The following is a 22,752-nucleotide window of genomic DNA, read 5'->3' as shown; positions in this document are numbered from 1 at the left end:
GCCAGGCCAGAGTAAAGCTGCAGCCACGCGTGGACACGCCACCAGTTTACATATATATCGGTGATCTAGGGTCTAGAAAACACATCCTACGAGGAGCAGCTGAGGGAGCTGTGTTGTTTAGTCTCAGAAGAGGAGGCTTAGGGCTTACCACATTGCTCTCTAAAACTCCCTGAAAAAGGGTGTGTAGTGAGGTGGGGATCAGTGTCTCCTGCTGGGCCTGCAGTAAGAGGACAAGAGGAAATTGCCTTAATCTGAGATATGTGAGTTTCATTTTAGATATTGGGAAAAAAAGAAATTATCACTGTCAGAGTAGTCAGGCATTAGAATAAGTGTCCCTGATGTTGGAGTTACCATCCCTGGAGGTGTTCAGACATGTCTGGACCTGGTGCTGGTGGTGTGGTTTAATGGTTCAATGGTTACAGAGATAATGCTGGGTGGATGGTGGACATGATTACTTAAAATTCTCTTCTAACACTGATGATTCTATGATGATTCCACAGTTCTATCCTCTGTAACTACTGTTTAATTCTGATCTTTTCCCTGACTTTCAACCTGTTTAAATGCTGCAAGGACCTGCATATGCCTTCTTTGGCAGCTGCTTGGTATTGCTAATAACTTTGGAACAACAATAACTTTTTCCATGATACTTAATGAGTACTGGAGAAGTTTCTTCATGGGATGCAAATAATTAGGAATTGTAGCAGAGGAGACTGTTTAAGGCAGGTGACCACTTTGTGCAATTTACTAAGACACTGATCAGCTATCTGCCACCAACAAGATTAGTTACAGAGGGAACTCAGTCTTATTATCCTAAAGAGGTTAGTCAAAATTAAAGACTAGGTTAGACAAATGTTCATAATTATGCAGAAAGAATTTGTATTAAAAATATCCCTTACTGTGCAAAGATTTTCTTCATTTAATAAAACAGAATGCCCGTTCATTTTGTCTGCTTTCTTTCCCAGATTCAAACATGTTTCCATCCAGTTTGTTCATACTGGGTTGGATCTTCAAATGGGACTTACTAGCCCATGTAGGTAGAGGTCTGCTGAATACAAATTGTACAAAACTAGTGGTATCAAAACTGCTGTGAGCAGATGATACATATTTGTATAGGTTGACACTGTTTTCAAAAGGGTCAGAATTTACTAAGTACCATAAGTTGTTTTTTTCAGGAAGCCTGAGTCCATACAGAGGCAGATAGTATCAGAGTTAATCCTGATTCGTCTGTGTGTTTAAAATTACCTACAGTGCTGGGAATAGATGCTCGTATTTACCATCAGCCAATAACAACCTCAGCATACTCTGAAGGTGGCAGTTAATGTAATTAGGAAACAGTGAGGAGGGGTCTAAATTTGGGATGAAAATGGGATCCCTTGAACAACTCTAAGGAAAATAAAAAGTTTTGCAGTGTATGCTTTGGCATGTAATCTGTTTTAAACAAATGCAGAATACAGAATACAGAAGCTAACTGGGCTGTTGATAGAGATTTGTAAAAATATTCAAATTTATGTACTCACAGGCTTCAAATTCTGCTGTCAAAAAGGGGTAGTTCACACTTTAAACTACTTTTTAATCTGTTTTGTACAGACCAACAGTGGTGTCATGAATATTGCAAGTTTATCTTTGCACCTGGAAAATGTAGAAACAAAATTCCCACCAAATTTGAAACCTCAATCTCTACAGGGAATAGGCATCAAAAAACCACTGGAAGAGTAAGACATCTGAAAACACCCAGATACTCTTCAGGCTGTCAACAGCTGCATAGAGAATCTTGGTGCCAAACATTTAATTTCAGTCTATTTAGTACACATTTTGAAAAGATGGGAAACATCTACTGTTCCTAGACTTTGAATCTGTTGATAGTTTAAGGAGAAAGAGACAAAAATATGCAAGTGCTTACAGTATACAGTAATGGATCACATTCAACTAAGAAGCTTAACTAAGTATTTTTAGGCAAAATACTTCACAGGATTGAAACCAGTAGGTTATAACATTTCCTAAAGGATCTGGATTTGCCTCTATAGTACTGATCCTATGATAAGACTCCTTGTGTAGATTATTATAGCATATTAAATTATAAAAAAGTCACTGCATCCAATTATTCATTAATGTGTAGCTCAGTGTACAGTGCTTTTAATGAAATAGGTTTGCAGACTGAAGTTAGTCTATTTCTGGCTAAAGCCTGAACTTGACTGAGTAATTAACATTGCTTAATTAGGTCCTGATATGAGCAAGGTGCATCATAATAGCAGACATTAAAGAAACCTTGTGATGGATTAGATGGATTTATGTTATTGTAGTCTTCTTCTGTCTTGGAAAGTACAGCAGTTGGTGCTGACATAAGTCCATTTTGACTCCTTATTTAGTTCCTTAGGATGGCATTTTATACTTGTCCTGAGTTTTGGCCTAAGTAGATCCCAAGTTTTTCCACTTCATAAAACCCAAGCTATGCCTAACAACAATGCTTTAACATGAGATGCTACTGTCTGCTGTTGGCTATTCTTTCTAAAAGCTTCCTTTTTATCTCAGAAAAAGATGCCAAAAGAATTGTTATCATCTACTGAGAGACTTTGAATTCTTAGCAAAAGACACAGCTTCTCTTCAAGGGGATGTTGAAATCTCTCAAACATACTTCAACTGTTTTCCTGATAAATGAAATCAGGAGCCCTTAGTACACAGATCAACTTAGTCAAAATGTACTACTGTAGATAATAAGCCAGCTCCCAGTTGTGTGTCAGGCATATACTTATTTTCAGCAGCCTCTGGTCTCAAAAGATTGTACCCTGTGGACCTCATGTCTGGCACATTTCCCACTATAGATACAACATTCTTTCACTGCAACAGGAGTTTAATCCTGCTGACATTCCTGAGGCACTCTTCTTATTGGTGACCCCAGCAGCAGGCTGCGCAGTACCATTACATGCACTTGTGTGTTTATGCCTGTGGATGCTGACATGAACCACAATGGAGTTCTAAACAGTGCCATTTAAAAGCAAAAGGAATTCCCCACTCCCTGTTTCCTCAGATGATGCTAGAACATGGAAGGGTTGGTATCACAGTACCCTGTGGCAACAGGTATCTTTCCAAACAAGCATGGCCTTCTCTGTTTATCTTGCCTAACTCTTAGTGCTGGCAATCCCCAGAAGGATTTTTTGCTGTGCCTCATCATTTCTCTTCAAGTTTAAGAGAATTTTGTAATATCTTTTAATATACCATTTCTTGGGAGTTGCCAGAGTATATTTATTAATACAAACATTAATTTTTGGTCTGAGAAATTCGTAACAATTTTCACATAAAGAGATAATCTGTAACAGAGCAATCCCACAATAATAAAACAAAAATATTAGGACAAGTATAATTTCTTAAAATAACACAGGTGCAAACACAGTTGAAGAGTACAACATTAGAAAGCTGAAGCTTCAAGAACAATTTTATAATAGGCAACCAAAATTCAACAGACAAGCAAGCACATTATTTCACAGACATGTTTCCTAACGGTACTTTTCCAGGAAGGGGTTCATCTATCAAGTACTGTAAATCACAAATAATGTGTTGGACTGCCTCACATATGAACCTGCAATAGATCAAATCAGAAAGTGTGTAACTCAGACCATGATCAGGACTGTGAGGGTATTTATCTGGAAATCCATCCAAAGTACAAGTGTGCAACTAAAGATCTGAGAGACCAAGTTTCCTGGAAGCAGTGTAGTAACTCAATTCATGTATCTGGAGCAAAATAAAAGTTAAGAGCTCTTGGTCACAAAATTTTTCACATCTGGCATAGACAACATAGGCAGGTATCATGGGGTGTGGAGCTCACATGCCAGAAGTTTGCCCTGTTTTCCATTCTATTAGTCTAATGAAAAATTCAACTTCTTTAGTTCATCTCAATTCTAAATCAAATTTTATCATTTGCAGTAGTAGAAAATAACATTTCCCTTTTCAGCTGAACATCTTAGATCTGCTGGAATAAGCTGGAAAGTATTATTTTCCCTTTCAGCAGTCACCACACTTACAAAGTTAAAGCTGCTTCATAAAACTTGAATTTGTGCAGTTTACAACAGAGTATTTAAGTTGTAAAGGGCCCTGACTACTTCTGGACAAAAGACAGAGCCTCTTGTCAAGGACATTGCCAAAGGCCTCCAACACTGACAGGCAGAGTACACCAACTACCTTTAGGAAGCTTCTCCAAGCTTCTGCTGCTCAATCTCTTCTCTGGAAGTAGATTGCTCTCTCACTCTTCAACGTGACCTTTTTTTAATCACCTATATTTTACAACACGGAGTAAGACACCTGCTATTAATTAGTGCGGTATTCCCATCCTTAAAAATTAAAAAGTCAAGTTAAAGGCTTCTCTAGAAGTTCATGCCATTTTACAAGCTGCAAGATATAAAGTTATGAGTGAAGCACAACATCCATATAGCAGGTAGAGAGGTTCTAGCCCTCAAAAAGTCATCTAGCCTTAGGATTAAAAGACATTAAGAGCCATAACAGTTAAGTTTCAAAAGGAAGTGGAAAAAGCTGATGAAAATTTTCCTTACCAGACCATTTGACAGGGGTTAATATTAACTAATGTTAACTAATAAGCTTGTGAAATGCACTGTTGAACTTAAGGATCCCAGGGCCTGTCAACCGCTAGAAAATCCTCACAGTCAAGAAACAGACTAAGCATGCTGCAACACAGAATGTGATTGGGGTGGGTGTCTGAGTTGACAGTCACTAAATAACAGCCATTTCCTACCTTTCTGTCTGGATGACCTGTAAGTACTGATATGGTTTGACTTCTTGGTGATCTGTTTTTATCTGAGCAATGTCAGGATTCCTTGCAAAGTTTCTTTGCAGTGATCGCTTCAGAAAAGCAGTCCAATGACAAACAGTGAAAAAAGTTTTATTTGCTCTGTATCTTGAGACAAGTCAAGTGTAATTAATCCACAGTATTTTTCCAAGTACAGTCTGTCAAAAAATATGAACAAACGCATCTTTTTAATGCATACACTGTCTTCCAAGTTCTAAGAAAAAATTATTACAACAGATTAAGAACAAACCTACAGCATTCTTTTACTTTAGCTGGTTCTGATACAGAGGCATACTTTCTTATTTGAGAATCAACTCCCAGAGACTTAGCTAATTGCACAGCATTTGTATCATCACTGATTAGTGTCCCAAGAGCCACAAGCAGTCTAAAAATGGCTTCAAGATCTTGAACAACTTCCATAATTGTGCTGATTACTGATAAACATTGAGCTTTGCCCTCAACATTGTTGACTTTATGTAAACATACAGCATAGTTCAATGTCAGTGTGGCCAGTGCAATGTGGATGTTCTTATTATTGCCTGATTTCATTTCAATTGCTTGTGTCATTATTTCATCCCTCTGTTCCATCATGAGCTTCTGGCCTGCATGGTTGACAAAACAATTGCAAAGAGCTCTAAGTGCCAACAGCTGGTTTGCTTGTTTGCCTTTAGGATTCAGAAATTTAAGGAGAAGGATGATTAATTGTACTTGCTCCTTTTCATTGCAGAAGTTTTCATTCACAGTGGGATGCCTGACAGACAATCTAAGAATGTCTAGGGCTGGAAAGACAATATCTAAGAAACAAAACAAAACAAAATTTTAGTATTAATATTGCATTATGTGTAAATTTATCAGTGAGTTTCTTTCAGATGCAGACTTTCTTAGCCCTGCAGTTTTGGGAACAGACAGTAACAGTTTCATGCATAATTAAAGCACAAATTGTTTCACATTCATAAAGACAAATATTGACAAATCTTTTCTAGTAACAGTTCAGTTATTGTTAAAAAAATCCATAATCCTTAATTTAGGATTAACATAGTGCTTTACAGAAAATCTTAAAATCTTTTCTAAAATCTCTAATTGATAACACTGAAGACAAGCACAAGATATGGTAACTAATCCAAAAAATCTCTGAAAGCTGAAAGTTCAGTGACTGAACATCCCTACATAGACAGCATCTCCCTTTGTCCTCATTCTATATCTTACAGTACCGTATAGCTACAAAACTGCTTACAGGAAAAGAAAATAAATATGTTGTCAACTGAAGAGCTGTAAATCATTGTATGGAAACTGAACTGAAAATTTGTCCCTCCCTTCCCAAATTCTGAATACATATGTCTCCTTGGATCTACTACTGGTATCCAATGCTTACAACCAAATCAAAGCCAAACCTGCCCAACTACTTAAAGAGGTTTTTCCTGCAGATATGCAAAATCTTCATAATTAATGCTTTGTACAATACAAAGAGTATGGAAGGTATGACATAAGTCATCACCAGCTCCTCATTATGCAAAATACAGTTGGATTAAGTTATATTATAAAACAAGCATGAATTTTTAATACTGAAATGTTCTTCCTGATAGTAAATCTTTAACTGAAATTTTAAAAAAGCAGTTCATTTTAACCATTCTTAGATATTTGTATATGCAAACAACTGCTTTTTCCAGAATGTGCTATAACAACCAAACTACCTTTTCCAATCCATCAGTGCTGACAATATTATTAAATGTAATTATATTACCTCTACTTACATTCTTCCAGCATGTCATTTCACAAATGCAGTTCTGATCATATAACATAGCATCAGTAACTTCTTCATTACCATATTAAACAGGAGCTACTTTTGATTTTTTTCCCCATAATTTATCTCCATAATTGCATCTCTCACTTGGTAACAGCTTAGGATGTCATGTTCGCACTTCCTTACTCTATTTCCTGACAAGTCTCACACCTTTTTGAGGATGACCCTGCTAATGAAATAATCATAACTGATTTTTGTATCAAGTTTCCCCTTTATGTTTATTATTGTGCCAACAAAACTTGACAACCAATTACCAAATTTGGCCCTGAAGCTGATCACTGCTGTCAACAACTGTTATTCATCTTGTCTTTTCTTCTTGGGCTATCAGGTCTTTGGGACAGACTCGGTTTAACAGCATGATGAGACTTTTCATTCATGGTGACACGTACTGATGAGATGACACATAAAACGATGGTACAAGTTTACCTTCTGGCCAGTTAACTGCTCTCCATAAGGTCTGAAGTTGCTGCGCCGTAGGTGTTTCTGTAGAGGTGTTGCATGTTGCAGACAGTAACTTTTCTAGGATTATCAAGTCATCTTCGGTAAGTTTATGTTCTTCAGCTGCACTGCCATTAAGTTCCTTTAATTTACCTGTAATACCAAAGGAAAAAGCACAACTTTTCCAAAACAGAACTTCAGAAATCGACATCTTAACTAAATGCTACAAAAGCACTTTATAAACAAGTAACAACTACTGCAATTGAGTGGTTTTTTCGGGAGGTCAGATTTTTAAACATGTTTTCCAATTTTATAATTTCCCATTTAGGTTTTTAATTATCACAGTGATTGCTACTACTATTTCCACTTTAACAGCACAACACAAAGATTCAGAATTTGGAGAAAAATTTTAGAAAATGCCTACATAAAGCTAAAAATGCAGAAAAGAGTCATGAAAACAGTAGTGTTCATAATTGAAATATAATTTCTTTTTGCTTTTTATTAAGTAGTAAAACAATAAAGGTACTCTATGTTCTTAGTGTGATCACAATTTTTTTATTTTTACTTCAATCATGTGATCATGTTTCACTTATGACATGTGCTATATTCAATCTTCAGTGTGATTTAAAAATCCAAGTATTAGATTAATGCAATTGATCTAGGATTAAGGAAAGTTTTTTTTAAAAGCTCAGTTACTTCAAAAACATTTTAAAAAATCCTTTATATTAAAACACTGACCCAGTATCTGCGTAGGATTGGCCTGGTCAAAGGTGACAGCATCCTTCTTCGGAAAATAAATATTTTCAACTTTAGCTGCAGCTGACTGGTAGGCACCTATTCCTAAAGAAGGGCAATACAGAGCATTCAACAGTGTACCAAGGTGTCTGATACAGAATGATATCCTAGCAGTAACTCTCTACTGCTGGACATGACTCAGAAAAATATCTCTCGAAAAATACCCCGAATGTCTATGCATATAGCTGTCATTCCTTACATTACTTTTACATTCAGAGGTTAAAAATGAAAGCATAACCTTCACAAACTGTTCCCCCTCATGTAAAAGTTTACAAGTAGAAATTATTAACAGTCATTTCTTAATTATGTGAACTAAATACACAGTCACTTATAGCAAGGCTGTTGTAGTTAATACTTGAAAATGGCAAGGGTCTTTTTAGGAAAAATATCTCTCTTGCCCCTGAAATCTTGTAATTATTATTTAATTATTTTCATAATTAAAGTGTTTACGTATTAGAAGATTTGCAGATGTGACCAAGTTATGGCACATGTAATAGTAGCCTGAAATGTTTTTTTAAGAAGCAATACAAAGCTTTTATCATTACCTATAATGATTTCCTAAACTCACAGGTCACTGATAGCTGCTGATATTGTATAATGCTCATTAGCTATACATCAGTTTTTCTGATCAACAACATAACTACTAGAAGATAAATAATCCTCTCAGATTATTATTATACATTTTAAAGCTTGTGTGCATGATTCCTGCATGCAAAGGAAGGCTTTGTTATCCCTATTTTATTATTAATTTCAGAGTATAAGCAGCTTCAATCTGTTATTTCTAATATAGTATGAATTTTGCATCAATGCAGAATCATGTCAGAGAAAAAAAAAACAAACCTAACAATTAGGAATGTTTTTCACTGGCAGACATTGTCTCTTACCCATAAATGGATCAACCCCGCCTGCTGGAGGTAGGGCATTTGACGCTGAACCAGGAACATAGCGACCAGCGCCTAACAAAGACGTAAAGTTTTTAAACACCATCACCAATAAAGAGGTAATGTATACCTGTATTTAGTTACTACTTTTCAAACAAAACTACTAAAAGGGATTTTTCTGCACTAAAAGAATTACAAAGTAGTAATTCTTTTAAGGATTCAAAGTTCAACACTTTTTTAAGGATTAAATCCATGCATGTGGGAGGATGTTGGTGGTGATAGCATTCACAAGCTAAGTGAGCTCACAGCTGGGAGACACTGTGTCATCACTGTGGGACACAGTAGGATCTCTGGCACTCACAGCTGAAGAGAGCTTCAGCACAGCAGATACCTTATCAACGACAAGTTCCAGCAAGAGGGCCCACTGCCCTGGCCTTGACTCTCTTTGTGCCTGAGCCAAGAGTGGTTCTCCCATGGGAGCTGGACTCTCTTGCAACGGAGGTCTCAGTGAGGCCTCCATCTGCAGCGACCACAGAGCCGCAAAAGCCATGGAGGAGAAACAGCTAGACACAGAAAGACTGTCAAGATTGCGAAGACTGAAGGCTGTGAGTTTTTGTAACAGCATAAAGGCTTCTGCTCTACTTGTAGATCTGCAACTGCAGAGCAGGCAGTAAGCACCCTGGCACTGGTGTGGACAAACACTCAGCAGTGATGTGTTAAGAGCCAGCTGAGACTGCACCTCATGTCGGCAAAAACAGGAAAGGCAAGCAGCAGTGATGGGAAGCAGAATAACCTCCTGCAGGATAGGGAGGCACCTGCCTATGCATATAGCCTGGTAGCTTGGGAGGTATGTGTGTGCTGGGGCAAGCATTCAGGATGCCACAGAGACACTGCCAAGCCTTGCCTGGCCTTCAGACAGTTATTCTGCTACTCTTCCACATGGCCATCAATGGTTTTCCAAGGAGGTCTTGGAGGATATCAAGAATGATTAGAAAGCTCTGAGAACAATGATGAAAAGTGCAGGGCATTTCTTTGTTACTTTGAACATAGCAAAAATGCTTGAATAGAAATGGACTCATCAAGTGGGTCAGCAACTCACTGCATGGCTGGTTTTGCAGACAAGATTTTGGCATCAAGTGATTACAAGAACCTATATGAGGAGCAGGAGCTACTAATCAGGGATGGGAGAAGCCTGACAATGCAGGGCTGGACCTGGGAATGTTTTTGCAAACAAGACGGCTAAACTAGTGAGGAGGACTTTACAATAGCTATAGCAGCGAGGATGAAAATCTAAAATACAGGGAGGATGGTACCAATAAAGCTCATGTAAAAAAACATGTAAAAATGAAAGCAGAAAACTACTTCTATGAATATATCCAATCTTGTGTGGTTCATAAAAAGTCTGGCAAAACAAAAGGTCCTTATTCTTCTGCTGCAGTGGACAGAGTGACTTGAGGCAGACCCAACAGCAGAGGGCTTAGGTCTGCTGAACAGATCTCGGTATGCTTTGCAGTGTCAGAGCCCACCTTACCAGGCTGCTCCACACTTCTGCCCCAGAGAACTGCAAAAAACAGCTGTCTGGGGCTAAACATGGGATGCAACAGAATACTACTTGACTCATGCGTACCTTAAGTGCTAGCCAGATAGATATAAATTTTACATTACCTGTAAACGGGTCTGCCCCAGGTATTGTACTTGATCCAGATGAAGAGCCTGGAACATAACGTCCAGCACCTAGTCAAACAGTGAGAAAAGCAATGAGTATTAAACACACCTTGATGTTATTCAAATCCAGAGAGAGGTAACAAAGCTGGTAAAAGGTCTGGAGTGCCTATCCTATGAGGAGTGGCTGAGGGAGCTGGGGTTGTTTAGCCTGGAGAAGAGAAGGCTCAGGGGACACCTCATCTCACTCTACAACTCCCTGAAAGGAGGCTGCAGACAGCTGGGGACTGGCTTCTTCTCCCAAGCAACTACTGGACAGGAGAGGGCACAGCCCTAAATTGTACCAGGGGAGATTTAAGGCAGACATGAAGAATTTCTTCACAGAGTGATTAGATATTGGAATGAGCTGACCAGGGAGGTGGTGGAGGTGTTTAAGGGAAGACTGAATATGTGGCATTTAGTACCATGGTCTAGTTGACATGGTGGTATTCAGTCATAGGTTAGACTCACTCTCAGATGTCTTTTCCAACTTAATTACTTCTGTGACAACTGCAGCTCTCAGAGTTACATGTAAACTGACAAGTCTGTATTCCCATTCCCAGTCTCTTGCAAGAAAAATATTTAGCTCAATTATTTTAATGCTATTTTCTTCTTAAATTAATCTTTGTGAAATTAATTGAATTAGTTTGTTTTGTAAAAGTGATAAATAGGATGTAATTGATTAACATGGTTTAGCTTATCAGTAATCAACTTGCTCTAGTTCTTTCCTGCCTGAAAAGGTAATTTATGTATTTCACTACATTTTGATTAATTCTCTGGCTAAATTTTTGTATTTTATTAATTGCCTTAACAGTATCTGGCACTTAATGTATGAAAACTGGATCTTCCCTAAACTGTAAAAAAAAAGACTAGACTGAAAAATACAACTGCCTTAATTAGAATTTTGATGAAGATTTTTCTTTTTCCTTTTTTTCCTCAGAATTATCTGTGCCTTTGCCTTCAATCATTTAAGGATATGAAAATATCTGCAGAAGAAGTTCAAGAGCTACAATACTGAAGTCTGCCTGGGCAGACAATTCTAAGAGTTTCAACCAGGCCAAGTGCTGGGTCCTCCCCCAGGGTCACAACAACCCCATGCAGGGATACAGTCTGGGGGCAGTGACTGCAAAGCTGCCCCACAGAAAAAGACCTGGCATTGCTGATCATCATCTGCCTGACCCTAACCCAGGAGTATGCCTATGTGGCCAAGAAGGACAATATTATCTTAGCTTTTATCCCAGCAGGACCAGGGCCGTGACTGTCCCTCTGTACTTGGCCCTGGTGAGGCCACACCTCAAATCCTGTGATAAGTTCTGGGCCCCTCATGACACTGAACACATTGAGATTGCTGGAGCAAGTCCAGAGAAGGGCAATGGAGCTTGTGAAGGGTCTGGAGCACAGGTCTTATGAGAAACAGCTGAAGGAACCAGGGTTGTTTAAGTGGTACAGGTGGATCTTACTGCTCTTTGTAACTATTTGAAAGGTATTGAGGTGGGGGTCAGTCTCTTCTCCCAGTAACAAGTGACAGGATGTGAAGAAATGGTCTCAAGCTGCACCAAGAGAGGTTTAGATTAGATATGTACTGGATTAGATCTACTGGAAGGGTGGTCAGGCATTGGAATAGGCTGCCCAGGGAAGTGTCTGAGTCATCATCCCTGAATATGGGGATATGATTTAGAGGTGAACATGGAAGTGATCAGTTAATGGCTCAATATTCCAATCTTAATGATTCCATGAAAGTGGAATGGATTGAAAACTGGTGGAACAACCATGGCCAGAGGATGGTGATCAGTGCAACATCTACTGGAAGCCAGCCACTGGTGGCATACCCATCCAGTCCTGCTTCACATCTTCGCTAATGATGGTGTGGAAGATCATTCAGAGTGCATCCTCAGCAAGTGTGCTGAAAACACAAAACCTGGAGGAGTATCTAATATTATCACTTAAGTTTAAAATATTTACCTGTAAATGGATCTGAAAATTGATTACTGGTACTCAACAGTGTTTGCCCCTTAGTGTTGTCCATAATAAACTTGGCCACCTGATCCAGAAACATAGGATTTAGATCATGCTTTTGCAGGAAGTTGTATGCAGTCAGCCAAGGATCATCAGTGATGTTATATGGCAGTTTATAGGAAGGCCCATTTTCATTTACATCAATGGTGAAAACATAGTCATATTCCTTTAAGTGGAATAAAAATAAAAACACATTAGAAGTCTTTTAGCACTTTTAATATAATAATGTATTAAGTGCAGTCTAACAGGGGCCCAAACCTAAGCCTAAAAACTTAAAACACTGCTACTTACAGAACATAACGCACAATATTCTCCTGAGAGACTGCAAGTAAACATTTGCTGATTTAGGGTAAACACTAAACATTACTTAGCAACAGCCAAAACATCAGTGTGTTGTAACACTGTTGCTATGCTATATCCAAAACACACAGCATTGTACCAACTGCTAAGACTATGAACTCTGTCTCAGCCAAAACCATGACAGACTTAAACCTGTATTTTCCAGAATTCTCTGCTCAAGAAGAACAGAGTAAAACAACGTATCACTATAATGTGTGTACAGATATATTACAAAATAAAGATGCATCAGGTCACTTTCATGGATACCTCTGTCTCCCTCCAAAGCTACAGAGCAATCAGATACTTCAAGACATTTTAGCCTTAAAAGCACACTTCTAATGCTAGCAAACAATTTCCTAATGTTTCTTTAAAATCTGTGAGCGTGAAAATTGGTATCTTGGAGGCATTTTTTTCTGTGGTGGAGCCTGACAAGCTTTTCTGTGTAGATTTCAGTAAAGGAAATATTTTTCAGCATATATGTCTTTAGGTCAGCTTACCTGTCTTTAGGTTCAGTAGTCACTATAGAGAGACAGTAGGGAAGGTCAGGCACCTAACATTTTAGGTAAGCCTGGCATTGTAAATTATAAAGTTCATTTCCTTTGGGAAGGATATTAAAACTAACTTCTCAACTCCTCATTAACAATAAATATAACAGAACTTGACAATTTCTCTACTAATGGTTTACCTTTCTCCAAAATAATTTGTGTCCATTGGCTTGCTCATTTTACAAACTGTGTTTTGTAAGTAATAAACTGTACTTACTTACATTTCTACCTCTGAGATCAAAGGTAACAAAAAAGTTCCTGTTTTCTAAATGATATTTTATCTGAACAAAGACCAGTTACTTACGAAAGAATGAAACAAATTAAAGTTTGCATATACCTTTCCTTCAAATAAAATTTTTCCAGACATTTGCTGTGTGGCTCCAGAAGAGCCAACAACATCACCGATCTTTATCCATCTTTCTTCACTAACACTCCACTGATATGCTTCTACTTTCCCATTATCTTTAATAAGCCGTGTCTGTCCATCTCTTGTTCCTGTAGGCAGGAGTTCAAACAATTTCAAGGATATGATTTACTTTAGGAGAGAAAAATATTAAAACGGTGCTCGGCATTAAAATTTTTAAAACAGTTAAACACTTGAAGTTCTCAGAATTAAGTAGATACATGGTTTAATCCCAGATGGCAACTAAGCACCACAACAGACACACTCACTGGCATCATGGTCGGGGTGCAGGAAAGAAACAGATGAATAGAAGTGAAAAATTTGGCAATTAAGATACAATTAAAAAGGTAAATCAAAAACCACAGCAAAAGCAAAGCACAACAAGGAATTCAGACACCACTTCCCATGGGCAGGCAGGTGTTCAGCTGTCTCCAGAGAAGCAAGGCTCCATCAGGCTCAACAGTTACTTGAAAAGACAAACACAAACATTCCAAACATCCCCTCCTTGATTCCTTCTTCCCCCAAGTCTATATACTGAATCATATGGGATATCCCTTGGGTCAGCTGTCCCCTCCCAGCTCTCTGCACACTCCCAGCCTCCTCGCTGGTGGGATTGGTGAGGAGCAGCAAAAGCACTGGCTCTGTGTTATCCCTGCTCAGCAATAACAGAACAGCCCTGTGTTATCAGCCCTGTTTTCAAGCACAAATCCAAAACAAAGCTCCATATTAGCTACTATGGAAAAAATCAACTCTATCCCAGTGAAAACCAGACAAAATGCTACGTCTCACAACAAGAACAGCAGCAATCTTAATGATCATTTTACAATTAAGATAATAGTATCTGCCAGCAGACTAAGTGGCCAAACCAGTACTTAGGTTCAGTACTTCAGAAGTTTATTGGCTTCTCAGTGAGATGACAATTACAGAAAGTGATATTCTCCCATAGTCTAACAAGATGCAAAGTTTCATATTGATGTAAGATCTATGCCATTTCCTGATCATAGCCAAGGGCTGAAGTCACTCGTTACTTCACCTTGGGAAAAAGTATTTGTCTCTTTAAGAATAATGTTTACTACTGCTTCTACCTACAAAGTGTGAACCAAACTCATCAAGACTATCTTTCAAGCCAAAAGCTAAAGCAGAAAATTTGCATTTCTACTTTTATTAAGAAAAAACCCTGCACATTCAGTACTCCTTTTACAAATTACCTGTTTCACATACTCTTGGTACAGCTAGCAGAACAGATAGAAAACATCTCAAACATACTATAGCATCAATTCCACCTTTTTCTAAATCATCTCCTAGGAGAATAAAAGAATCCCCAAAACATAAAAAACCTTGAGTCCTGTTTCCAGAAGAATCTGTGAAAGGATACCAGAGCAAAATTAAGCCATTTTCTTCCCAATCAAAAGGGATTAAAACTTTAAGTTTGGAAACCATCAGAAGCTTCAATACCTCAAACCAAGATTTGGAAGCACCTCTAATACGACAGAAGTACAATAACTTACCAGGATCCTTAAGGTGTTCTTTTCCAGGAAGGTCATCAGCATTGATATCTCCTAAATCACCAGTTTTAGGGTCAATGGATGCTTGGGCAAGCTCATTTTCAAATGCCTGAATCTCCTCAGCACTTGCTGTACGTTCCAAGGACTCTGTAAACACCCTTATGATTCCATCACTGAACAGAGAAAAAAACATTCAAATAGAAATACTATTTTAAATATCACAATGACTGCATAAATTCTAATGGTGTCTCCTGTGTTGCAAGAAACCATCACTATTTCCAACTACCCCTCCCAATTATTATGATGAAATGAATTCATTGTCATGCTAAAACCATACAGAGAAGGAATCAAGCAGGTAACCCTGTCTTCAGAATAATTTTAAGATCAAGATAATATATGCCTATCAAAAGAGTTCTTTATACCATGCTTACTAAATTTATTCTTATGTCTATTCATGATTTACCACATTTCCAAAGAACTCACTCTAACGCTGCAAATGACATAAAAAAATACTTCTTGGACAAAGTGTAGTGTTTGTTTAAATTTAACACACACACACACACACACACACACACACACACACACACACTTTGATGGCTTTATTTTTAAATACAAATGAAACTGACATCCAAAGTGATGCTGTAATTTCTTCAAGGAATATCAGATTTGGATCTACAAATATATTGAAAGTAAAACTTGAGATACCTTGCACCAACTACAATGTCACCATTGTCTAAGACACAGCAGCACCATACAGACTGAGCTGGGAGTCTGATTGTTTGAGCACATTCCCCTTGTTTCCAGATTCTAAGAGATCTATCCTCTCCAGTTGTCACAAAATCTGAAAATAAGAAGATATTAAAAACTTTTGAAGTATATTTTTAGCATACTGTGATTGCGGATGCCATTCTGAAACCGGGTATCTAAAATTCACAACAGTAAAAGAACCCTTCTGCAATTTAGTCCTTCTCTCAATTACAAGTTGAGAGCAAAAAGAAATCCACTATTCACTTGCCTTCTCAAAAAATCCAAAATGCATAAATTGCAGATTAACCAGCCAGACAGTGAATAAAACTGTGCCCAAGACAAAAAAGATCACTTCATCCTTTAAAGGGCTTGAACAATTTTATCATAATCATAGTTTCATCTTGCTCTATACTTGCATAGGTTCACATTTGTTTCATTGAGTTTTGGAAGGTAAGCCTGCTCTATCAGGAAACAGACATAAAGCACTTTCAAAAGTCTAGAAACTCCTCAATGAGGAATTTTAAGGTGTAGGAGGTCTACAATATATGCATCAACCCATATATGCTCACTTTACCTGTTGAAATGTGCAAGTGTCCCATACACCACACAAATGTCACTGACTTGGAATTTCTTCTGCAACTGGCTCAACAGTTAGTTCTGAACCTCTAAATCTCCAACTCAGAAAACAAATGTAATAAAGCCTCAAAACATAAAATTCTTAACCTAAACTACATTAATGCACATTGTGGAAGTATCTAAATTTATATTATCTCAAACTGGCATGCCACATTACTATTTTACTACTCTGCAACAGCGCTGAAATACAGGTGGCAGCTAAGACAATAGTTTTGCCTACTGCTTCATCTAAGTTTTGCTTAAGCTTTCACTTAGCCCTAACCCAGGACCTTTTATACTACATACTGCCAGAGCAATTTTGACAGCAGTGAAACTTGGAGTCAATCTCAATGTATTTTTTCATCTATTTACACTAGGTGTAAGAAAAAAAATTAAATGCTACTGGTGTTCTTTAGTTGCAGCAGTGGCACAGAACACCAGTATACACACCCTGCCATTTCATTTTGATGACTGTTGTGTAACAGTCAGGAAAGAAACCTACCTTTACATCGAGGAAAGACAGAGATGCTGTATATATAATTTGTATGTCCATAATACACCTGCAGACACTCGCCAGAGATCTGCCACCTTCGAACACTAGCATCATTAGCACAGGAAAGGAACTCCATTTCACTGAGAATAGCTAAACCTCTCACACAATCTTCATGTCCTTTACAAAAGGAAGAGAAAATTTTAATGCAGTTTGCAGTTATTGTCTCCATTAGCAGCAGTATACCACTTTTGTATAGCTCACATCTAAATCCAAGTAACTAATCCTCATGGGAAAATTTAGAAAAAAAAATTAATTTCTCACAATTATCTGAAAAATATCCTAATTTTTTAGAAGTCATGTGGCTTCTGAGCTGTTATAGTTTGACAAAGGCACAATGCCAGTGCCTCTATGAAAATGTACTTTCCTAAATGAATATTACGAGATGCAATCCACAACAGAGCAGAGCAGGCCTAAGACTAATAACAAAGGGAAAAAAAACTTTACTATTATGATAAAAGGAAAAAAAAAAAGAAACACGCCATAAATCCAAAATGAAAACTTTCTACAACATTCCTCCTCCCCCCACCTAACTCCAACAAACTACAGCGAGACACAACTTGGACCCTTAATCAAGTTATCACCCTTCAATATTATCAATACTCAGTCCATCAAGGGAGAGAAGAGTCTATCTTGCACCAGACCCCCAGGAAACACAATTGCCATTTCTTTTGTTTCTATGTCACACATGACACCACCCAGAGAAAATCTGCCAGTGTGATACTCTCTTTTCTATGTTACAGTGCTCTCACCACTGTGCATGGACAGACTGCTCATAGGGTTTCTTTTTAAACATGTTTTGCCAAGGACTAAAGAAAAACAACAGTTCAGTTTCTCATTTTTGGGACCAGTCCCTCCTGTTTTCCCCTGGGGCTGAAGGTCTAAGAACAAAGATCTTCATCTTCCTGAAGACAGAGGGTATCACCACACCCTCCTCAGCTTTTCTCTGTTCACTCCATTCCTGTGCTGGTAGTCACTAAAGCAGGTTTCTTGGCTTACCATTGCATCCCCCTAAAGATGCAGTCAGTCTCTGTTGCAGGAGAAATTAGTTCAGTCTATGGCTAGTAAGAAAAGTCCAGCAAAAAGCCACTCCATCATCTCTTCCTACCTAGAATTTCTCTAACATCTCAGGTCCCAAACTGTCTCTCTTCTTCTCTTTCAAACTAAGGAAGAGTAGTATTTCACAAAGCTTTCATTTCCCAAGGAAGAGTTAAAAGTCTTGACTCCCGGGGCGGGCTGTAATCTCGGCTCAGACTCCAGCTCCCACACCTTCCCCTCTTTCTTCTTGGCCAGAGAATTTCTAAGCTTTTCTAAGCGTCTTCAAGCTATCTCTTTTCCTCAAGGTGAAGGGTGGGAGTGGGGGGAAGCAAAGAAATTTCAGCCTTCCTCCACCCTTCAGTCCACAGGAGCTGGCCTGGTTCTAGTCCCTCCACCCTTCAGCCTACCTCAGCCTGGGCCACATGGCTCCCCTCTGGGCAGGGAGGAGTCTGCACTGCACTCTGACTGGAACTAAAGGGGCAGTTCCATAAGCGTTCTTACTTTGAACCCCTCTGTGTTCTCAGAAGCGTGTCCAGCCTTCAGTAGCCACTCCAGGTACTAATATCCAAACCTGACTACTGATTAGTTTGACTCCAACTTCCGTGTCAAATTTTCTTCAGTGTCAAACCACGACATGGGCATACAACTACTTCAAGACTTTAAAAAATCCTGCCTAAATATTGTTTTTATCCATGCTTTTGTAAGATTTTAACGTTTGTTCTCTTTTAACAAGGACAGACCACACTAACGAAATTATCAACTGCAGCAACATTTACCAGTGAATGTTCTTTCACATCTGCCTGCCTTCCACAGTTTTATAGTTTTGTCAGCAGAACCAGTCAACATTAATCCCTGTTCAGGAAGTATCTTCACTGCCCATATTGCAGCTGTGTGACCCTGCGAAAAACCCAACATTGTTAAGTCTTGTCAGAATCCAATTCAGAGTACTTATTTCATATTGAGGTAGAGGAACTTTGTACCTGTAATGTCATCATACATTTGTCATTCAACCAGACTTTTGCTGTGGTATCCCATGATCCACTTAATAATGTGCCAAATTTCCCGGATGAAAGGCTGCAAACTGGAATGAATATTTAATTCAGAACTTAAATGACAAGTATCTTGCACTGCCACAAATCTTATGCCAGCAATTTCAAGAGATTAATTTAAGATGATTTATTTGGTATTAGTAGCATATTTAGTGTTGAGGAGTCTAGAGAAGAATTAAGTGAACTGTAATTGCATTGCAACCTAGAAAGAAGCTGCTTAAAATTCTCTTAATTTTAGGTTTAAAAAATTGAAATATTTTTGCCATTCACATTTTTAATTTTCTCTCAGTTACAGACCTCTATTCTTGGATTAAAATATGATGACAAATATGTGAGATAATCAGTCAAGACCCTCAATGCAAATGTGTCATTTTTAAGAGACAGAAAAGTTTTGTCTATAAGTATTCATTTATGTCTTCAAGGAGTTATTTAATACAAAAAATATTCAGCTTACCTTCTTGGAAGGCAAAATACTACCCCAAGAAACTGTGGTGACATTCAAAGATTTAGTAGAAAGGTAATCTGCAAATGTTCCAGTAACACAGTGTAAAGCTCTGTATTTAAAGCACTAGTTAATATTAAACACCCATCTAAGTAACAAAATGGGCAGAGGAAGTTTATTAAGGAAGCTCATTTTTTTTCTTCTTGTATCAGTTTTGACACAAAAATAACACATGTAGAATGAACCGCTTCTTAAAAATGCAATTCTTGACAAAAGTGTAATCATTCTGTGAACTCCCAGAAATTCAGAGAGACAGTGAAAGTTCAAACATTCATGAGGATAAACTTGGAAGTCCTTGCAATGAATGGTCACTGCATGAATTAAGATTATAAAATCGTATTTGTGGAGGACATAACTAAACAGTTTGCTACATTATATACCAAATAAATCAAAATTGAGATTTATAAATTCAATTTTATTTCCTCTGTTATAAGTCACGTTAACTTTTATGTAAAAAACTCCAAAGTACAATTACTACATACCTGTGTTTTTATGACCCCTAAGGACATAAAGAGGAGCTGGGTTGTCAACTGTGAAAATGCAAATATTATGATCATTGCCACCAGTTGCAATCAGCCCACGAGGATAGAGGTCACTTGGAGGTATGATGCACACGCAAGATACAAAATTTGAGTGGCCACTCATACAGTGCATCTCAGTAAAACCCCTGTTAAGACTTAAACACAGATGATAATCAGTTTAGAATCATGACAGAAACAGACTTTATTTGAGTAAATTACAGTTCTTTAATCAATAACTATGCTTGCCTTGTATTGCATAAGTACTATGGATGACCTAGAAATAATGAAATTTAAGATAAAAATTACATTCCAGAATTCCTCCCCGTACACAATGGTAAAGCTGTCCACTTATTTTTCAATGCAGTGGTAGGCCTGGAAGGACTTTTGGTTTTTTTCTTGCTCACTGGCAAGTACTATGCAAAATTTCATCAGAAATAACTACAGTTTTTCTTTATGTCATCTTTTTTTTGTCTGAAAACTCAAATGTATATCCAAGTACACACTAAAGTAAGAGCACACAAATGAAGTTTAATGCTTGCCAAGTGTATTCACTATCTCTTCATTAAGAGTACTATAGAGGAATAAAAGTTAAACAGACCATAACTAACTCAACCAGCACCCTCATTTCTTCACCATGAGGCAATCTCATTAGTTACAGCACTAACTGAAAAAAGCTACTTATTCCCATAGACTAAATATGCAGGTTGTGGTGCTGTGTGCTTGTTTTGTTTTCTTGTGTTTGTTCCCCACCTTCAAAAACACAAGTTCTCATATTGTTATCCTTCAAACCCTAATGCTTGGCAAGCTTGAAATATGTAAGGAAATCACAATACTCTTCTAGACTCTAAAATATCTCACCTTAGGGCACATAGAACAAATCACAGAAGGCAACATATCTTCTTGGAAAAGCAGAACCAAAACAGCACACAGCACTGTGCTCACCCACTGAACCCTGACTACTGTAGTCCCTGAGCCTTCAAAGGAGAGAGGGATAATCAATATCAACACTATAAGTTGATACAACTAAGTTACATCTTCTTCCCTACAAAGTTCTCAAAAACTATGGTTTAGAACTAGAATTTCTTTCCTGCTGCAAATTTATCTGCAATTTAGCAAGTTCTTTCTCTTGTGATGACAGACATAATGAGACCCACTTAGTTTTCCTTCACCTCAGTCACAGAGGTCCAGAGTTCAATACAAAGACAAATTTGCCAATTATTTATATTTCACATGAAGGCAATGGGAAGAATATTTATGCCTAGTAACTTCAGAATACAGATCACAATACAAACTATAGTATGGGGAGGAAGTACATCCTGTAGCTTCCAGCAATACCCCACACCTCCTATACACATTGCTTAGCAGTGTATCTGGTCTATTTCTGGTCAAGCTAATATGCTGAAAAGTTCACTTTGAGAATTCAACTACACAAATTCAGTAGGCGACAACCCTGTGCAACATGAGCATCAGAAAAATTAATCTTGGGGTATTTTTTTCTTTTTCTATGTCTTTGTTTATTTAATTTTCTGTACATTTTTTTGTTTATATTCCATTTTATATTTTACAAAGCTGGCTTAGCAAGAGTGAGAAAGAATGGGTTTTTTTTAAACATTCAAAGCACACTGCCTTACTGTCAAAATAGCAGCATTGTTACTTAGCAGGATTACTTGGGCCCTGAACACCATGAGGTAGAAGCAACATTATTAATACCACCTAGAAAAAAAGATGCCTAGAACTACTGACATTGTTACCATTTCTAAAGCACTACAACATCGATGTACACAAAAAAACCAAACTGCTTTCCCCAAAGGTATGAAGAAGTTGGGCTTGCTCCGACTGGAAAAGAGAAAATAGCATGGAGACCTCATAGCAACCTTCCAGTATCCAAAGGACCTACAGAGAATTTGTGTATACCCCATCCTCGGAAGTGCTCAAGGCCAGGATGGATAGCGCTCTGAGCAAACTCTTCTGGTGAATGGTGTCCCTGCCTGTGGCTGAAGGACTAGGACTAGATGATCCTGAAGTTCCCTTCTAAACCCCTAACGTGATTCGATGAAAGTGACAACGCCAACCACGAACACCTCTTGCAAACAGGCTTCCACTGCCCTCCACCTCCCTCGGCCCCACCGAATCTGCTGGCAACCCCTAAGGCGAACTCAGCTGTATAGACGAACTCGGCGAGACACGGCCGCGCGGAACCACTGCGGCGCCACCTCCATGCTCTCCGTCGCGGCCCAGCACTCACCCGTCAGGGACCCAGAGACGCGCCGTTCTGTCCCGCGAGACGGACACGAAGCTGCCTTCAGGAAAGAGGCCACGGGTGAGGCCCCGCACGTCCTGCCCGTGCCCCAGCAGGGAGCAGCGCAGCCGGAACATGCTGCCCTCACCCGCCATGGCGGCAGCGCCGGCCTGACACAGCACAGGCCGCAACGCCGCCGGAAGTCGTACCAGAAGTATCGTCACAGAGCCCGCCGCCGGGCTAACGCGAGGTTTCTTATCCCGGCAAGCACC

The 22,752-nt window shown here is 38.5% G+C and overlaps 1 protein-coding gene across 2 annotated transcripts; it reads right to left on the bottom strand.

The window, feature by feature from the left end:
• Positions 1 to 3,226: 3,226 nt before the first annotated feature.
• On the bottom strand, positions 3,227 to 22,727 carry PLAA (phospholipase A2 activating protein). 2 transcript variants are annotated; one of them, XM_021535934.3, is made up of 14 exons: positions 22,487 to 22,711; positions 20,203 to 20,396; positions 19,150 to 19,250; positions 18,946 to 19,066; positions 17,084 to 17,251; positions 15,925 to 16,060; positions 15,223 to 15,392; positions 13,649 to 13,806; positions 12,374 to 12,593; positions 10,376 to 10,444; positions 8,714 to 8,785; positions 7,773 to 7,874; positions 7,023 to 7,187; positions 3,227 to 5,589 (listed from the first exon to the last, which is right to left on the bottom strand). In XM_021535934.3, exons 1-14 carry the CDS (start codon positions 22,633 to 22,635, stop codon positions 5,024 to 5,026), a joined length of 2,391 nt encoding a protein of 796 aa, XP_021391609.1. In that variant the 5' UTR covers positions 22,636 to 22,711; the 3' UTR covers positions 3,227 to 5,023. The 2 variants fall into 2 exon arrangements, with proteins under 2 accessions (XP_021391609.1, XP_021391610.1); XM_021535935.3 differs by lacking the exon at positions 8,714 to 8,785 and having other exon boundaries at positions 22,487 to 22,727.
• Positions 22,728 to 22,752: the final 25 nt, after the last annotated feature.

The sequence above is a fragment of the Lonchura striata genome, chromosome Z (genome assembly GCF_046129695.1).
Source record: "Lonchura striata isolate bLonStr1 chromosome Z, bLonStr1.mat, whole genome shotgun sequence".
In the NCBI taxonomy this organism is placed as follows: Eukaryota; Metazoa; Chordata; class Aves; order Passeriformes; family Estrildidae; genus Lonchura; species Lonchura striata.
This window is presented reverse-complemented; position numbering and strand designations above follow the sequence as displayed.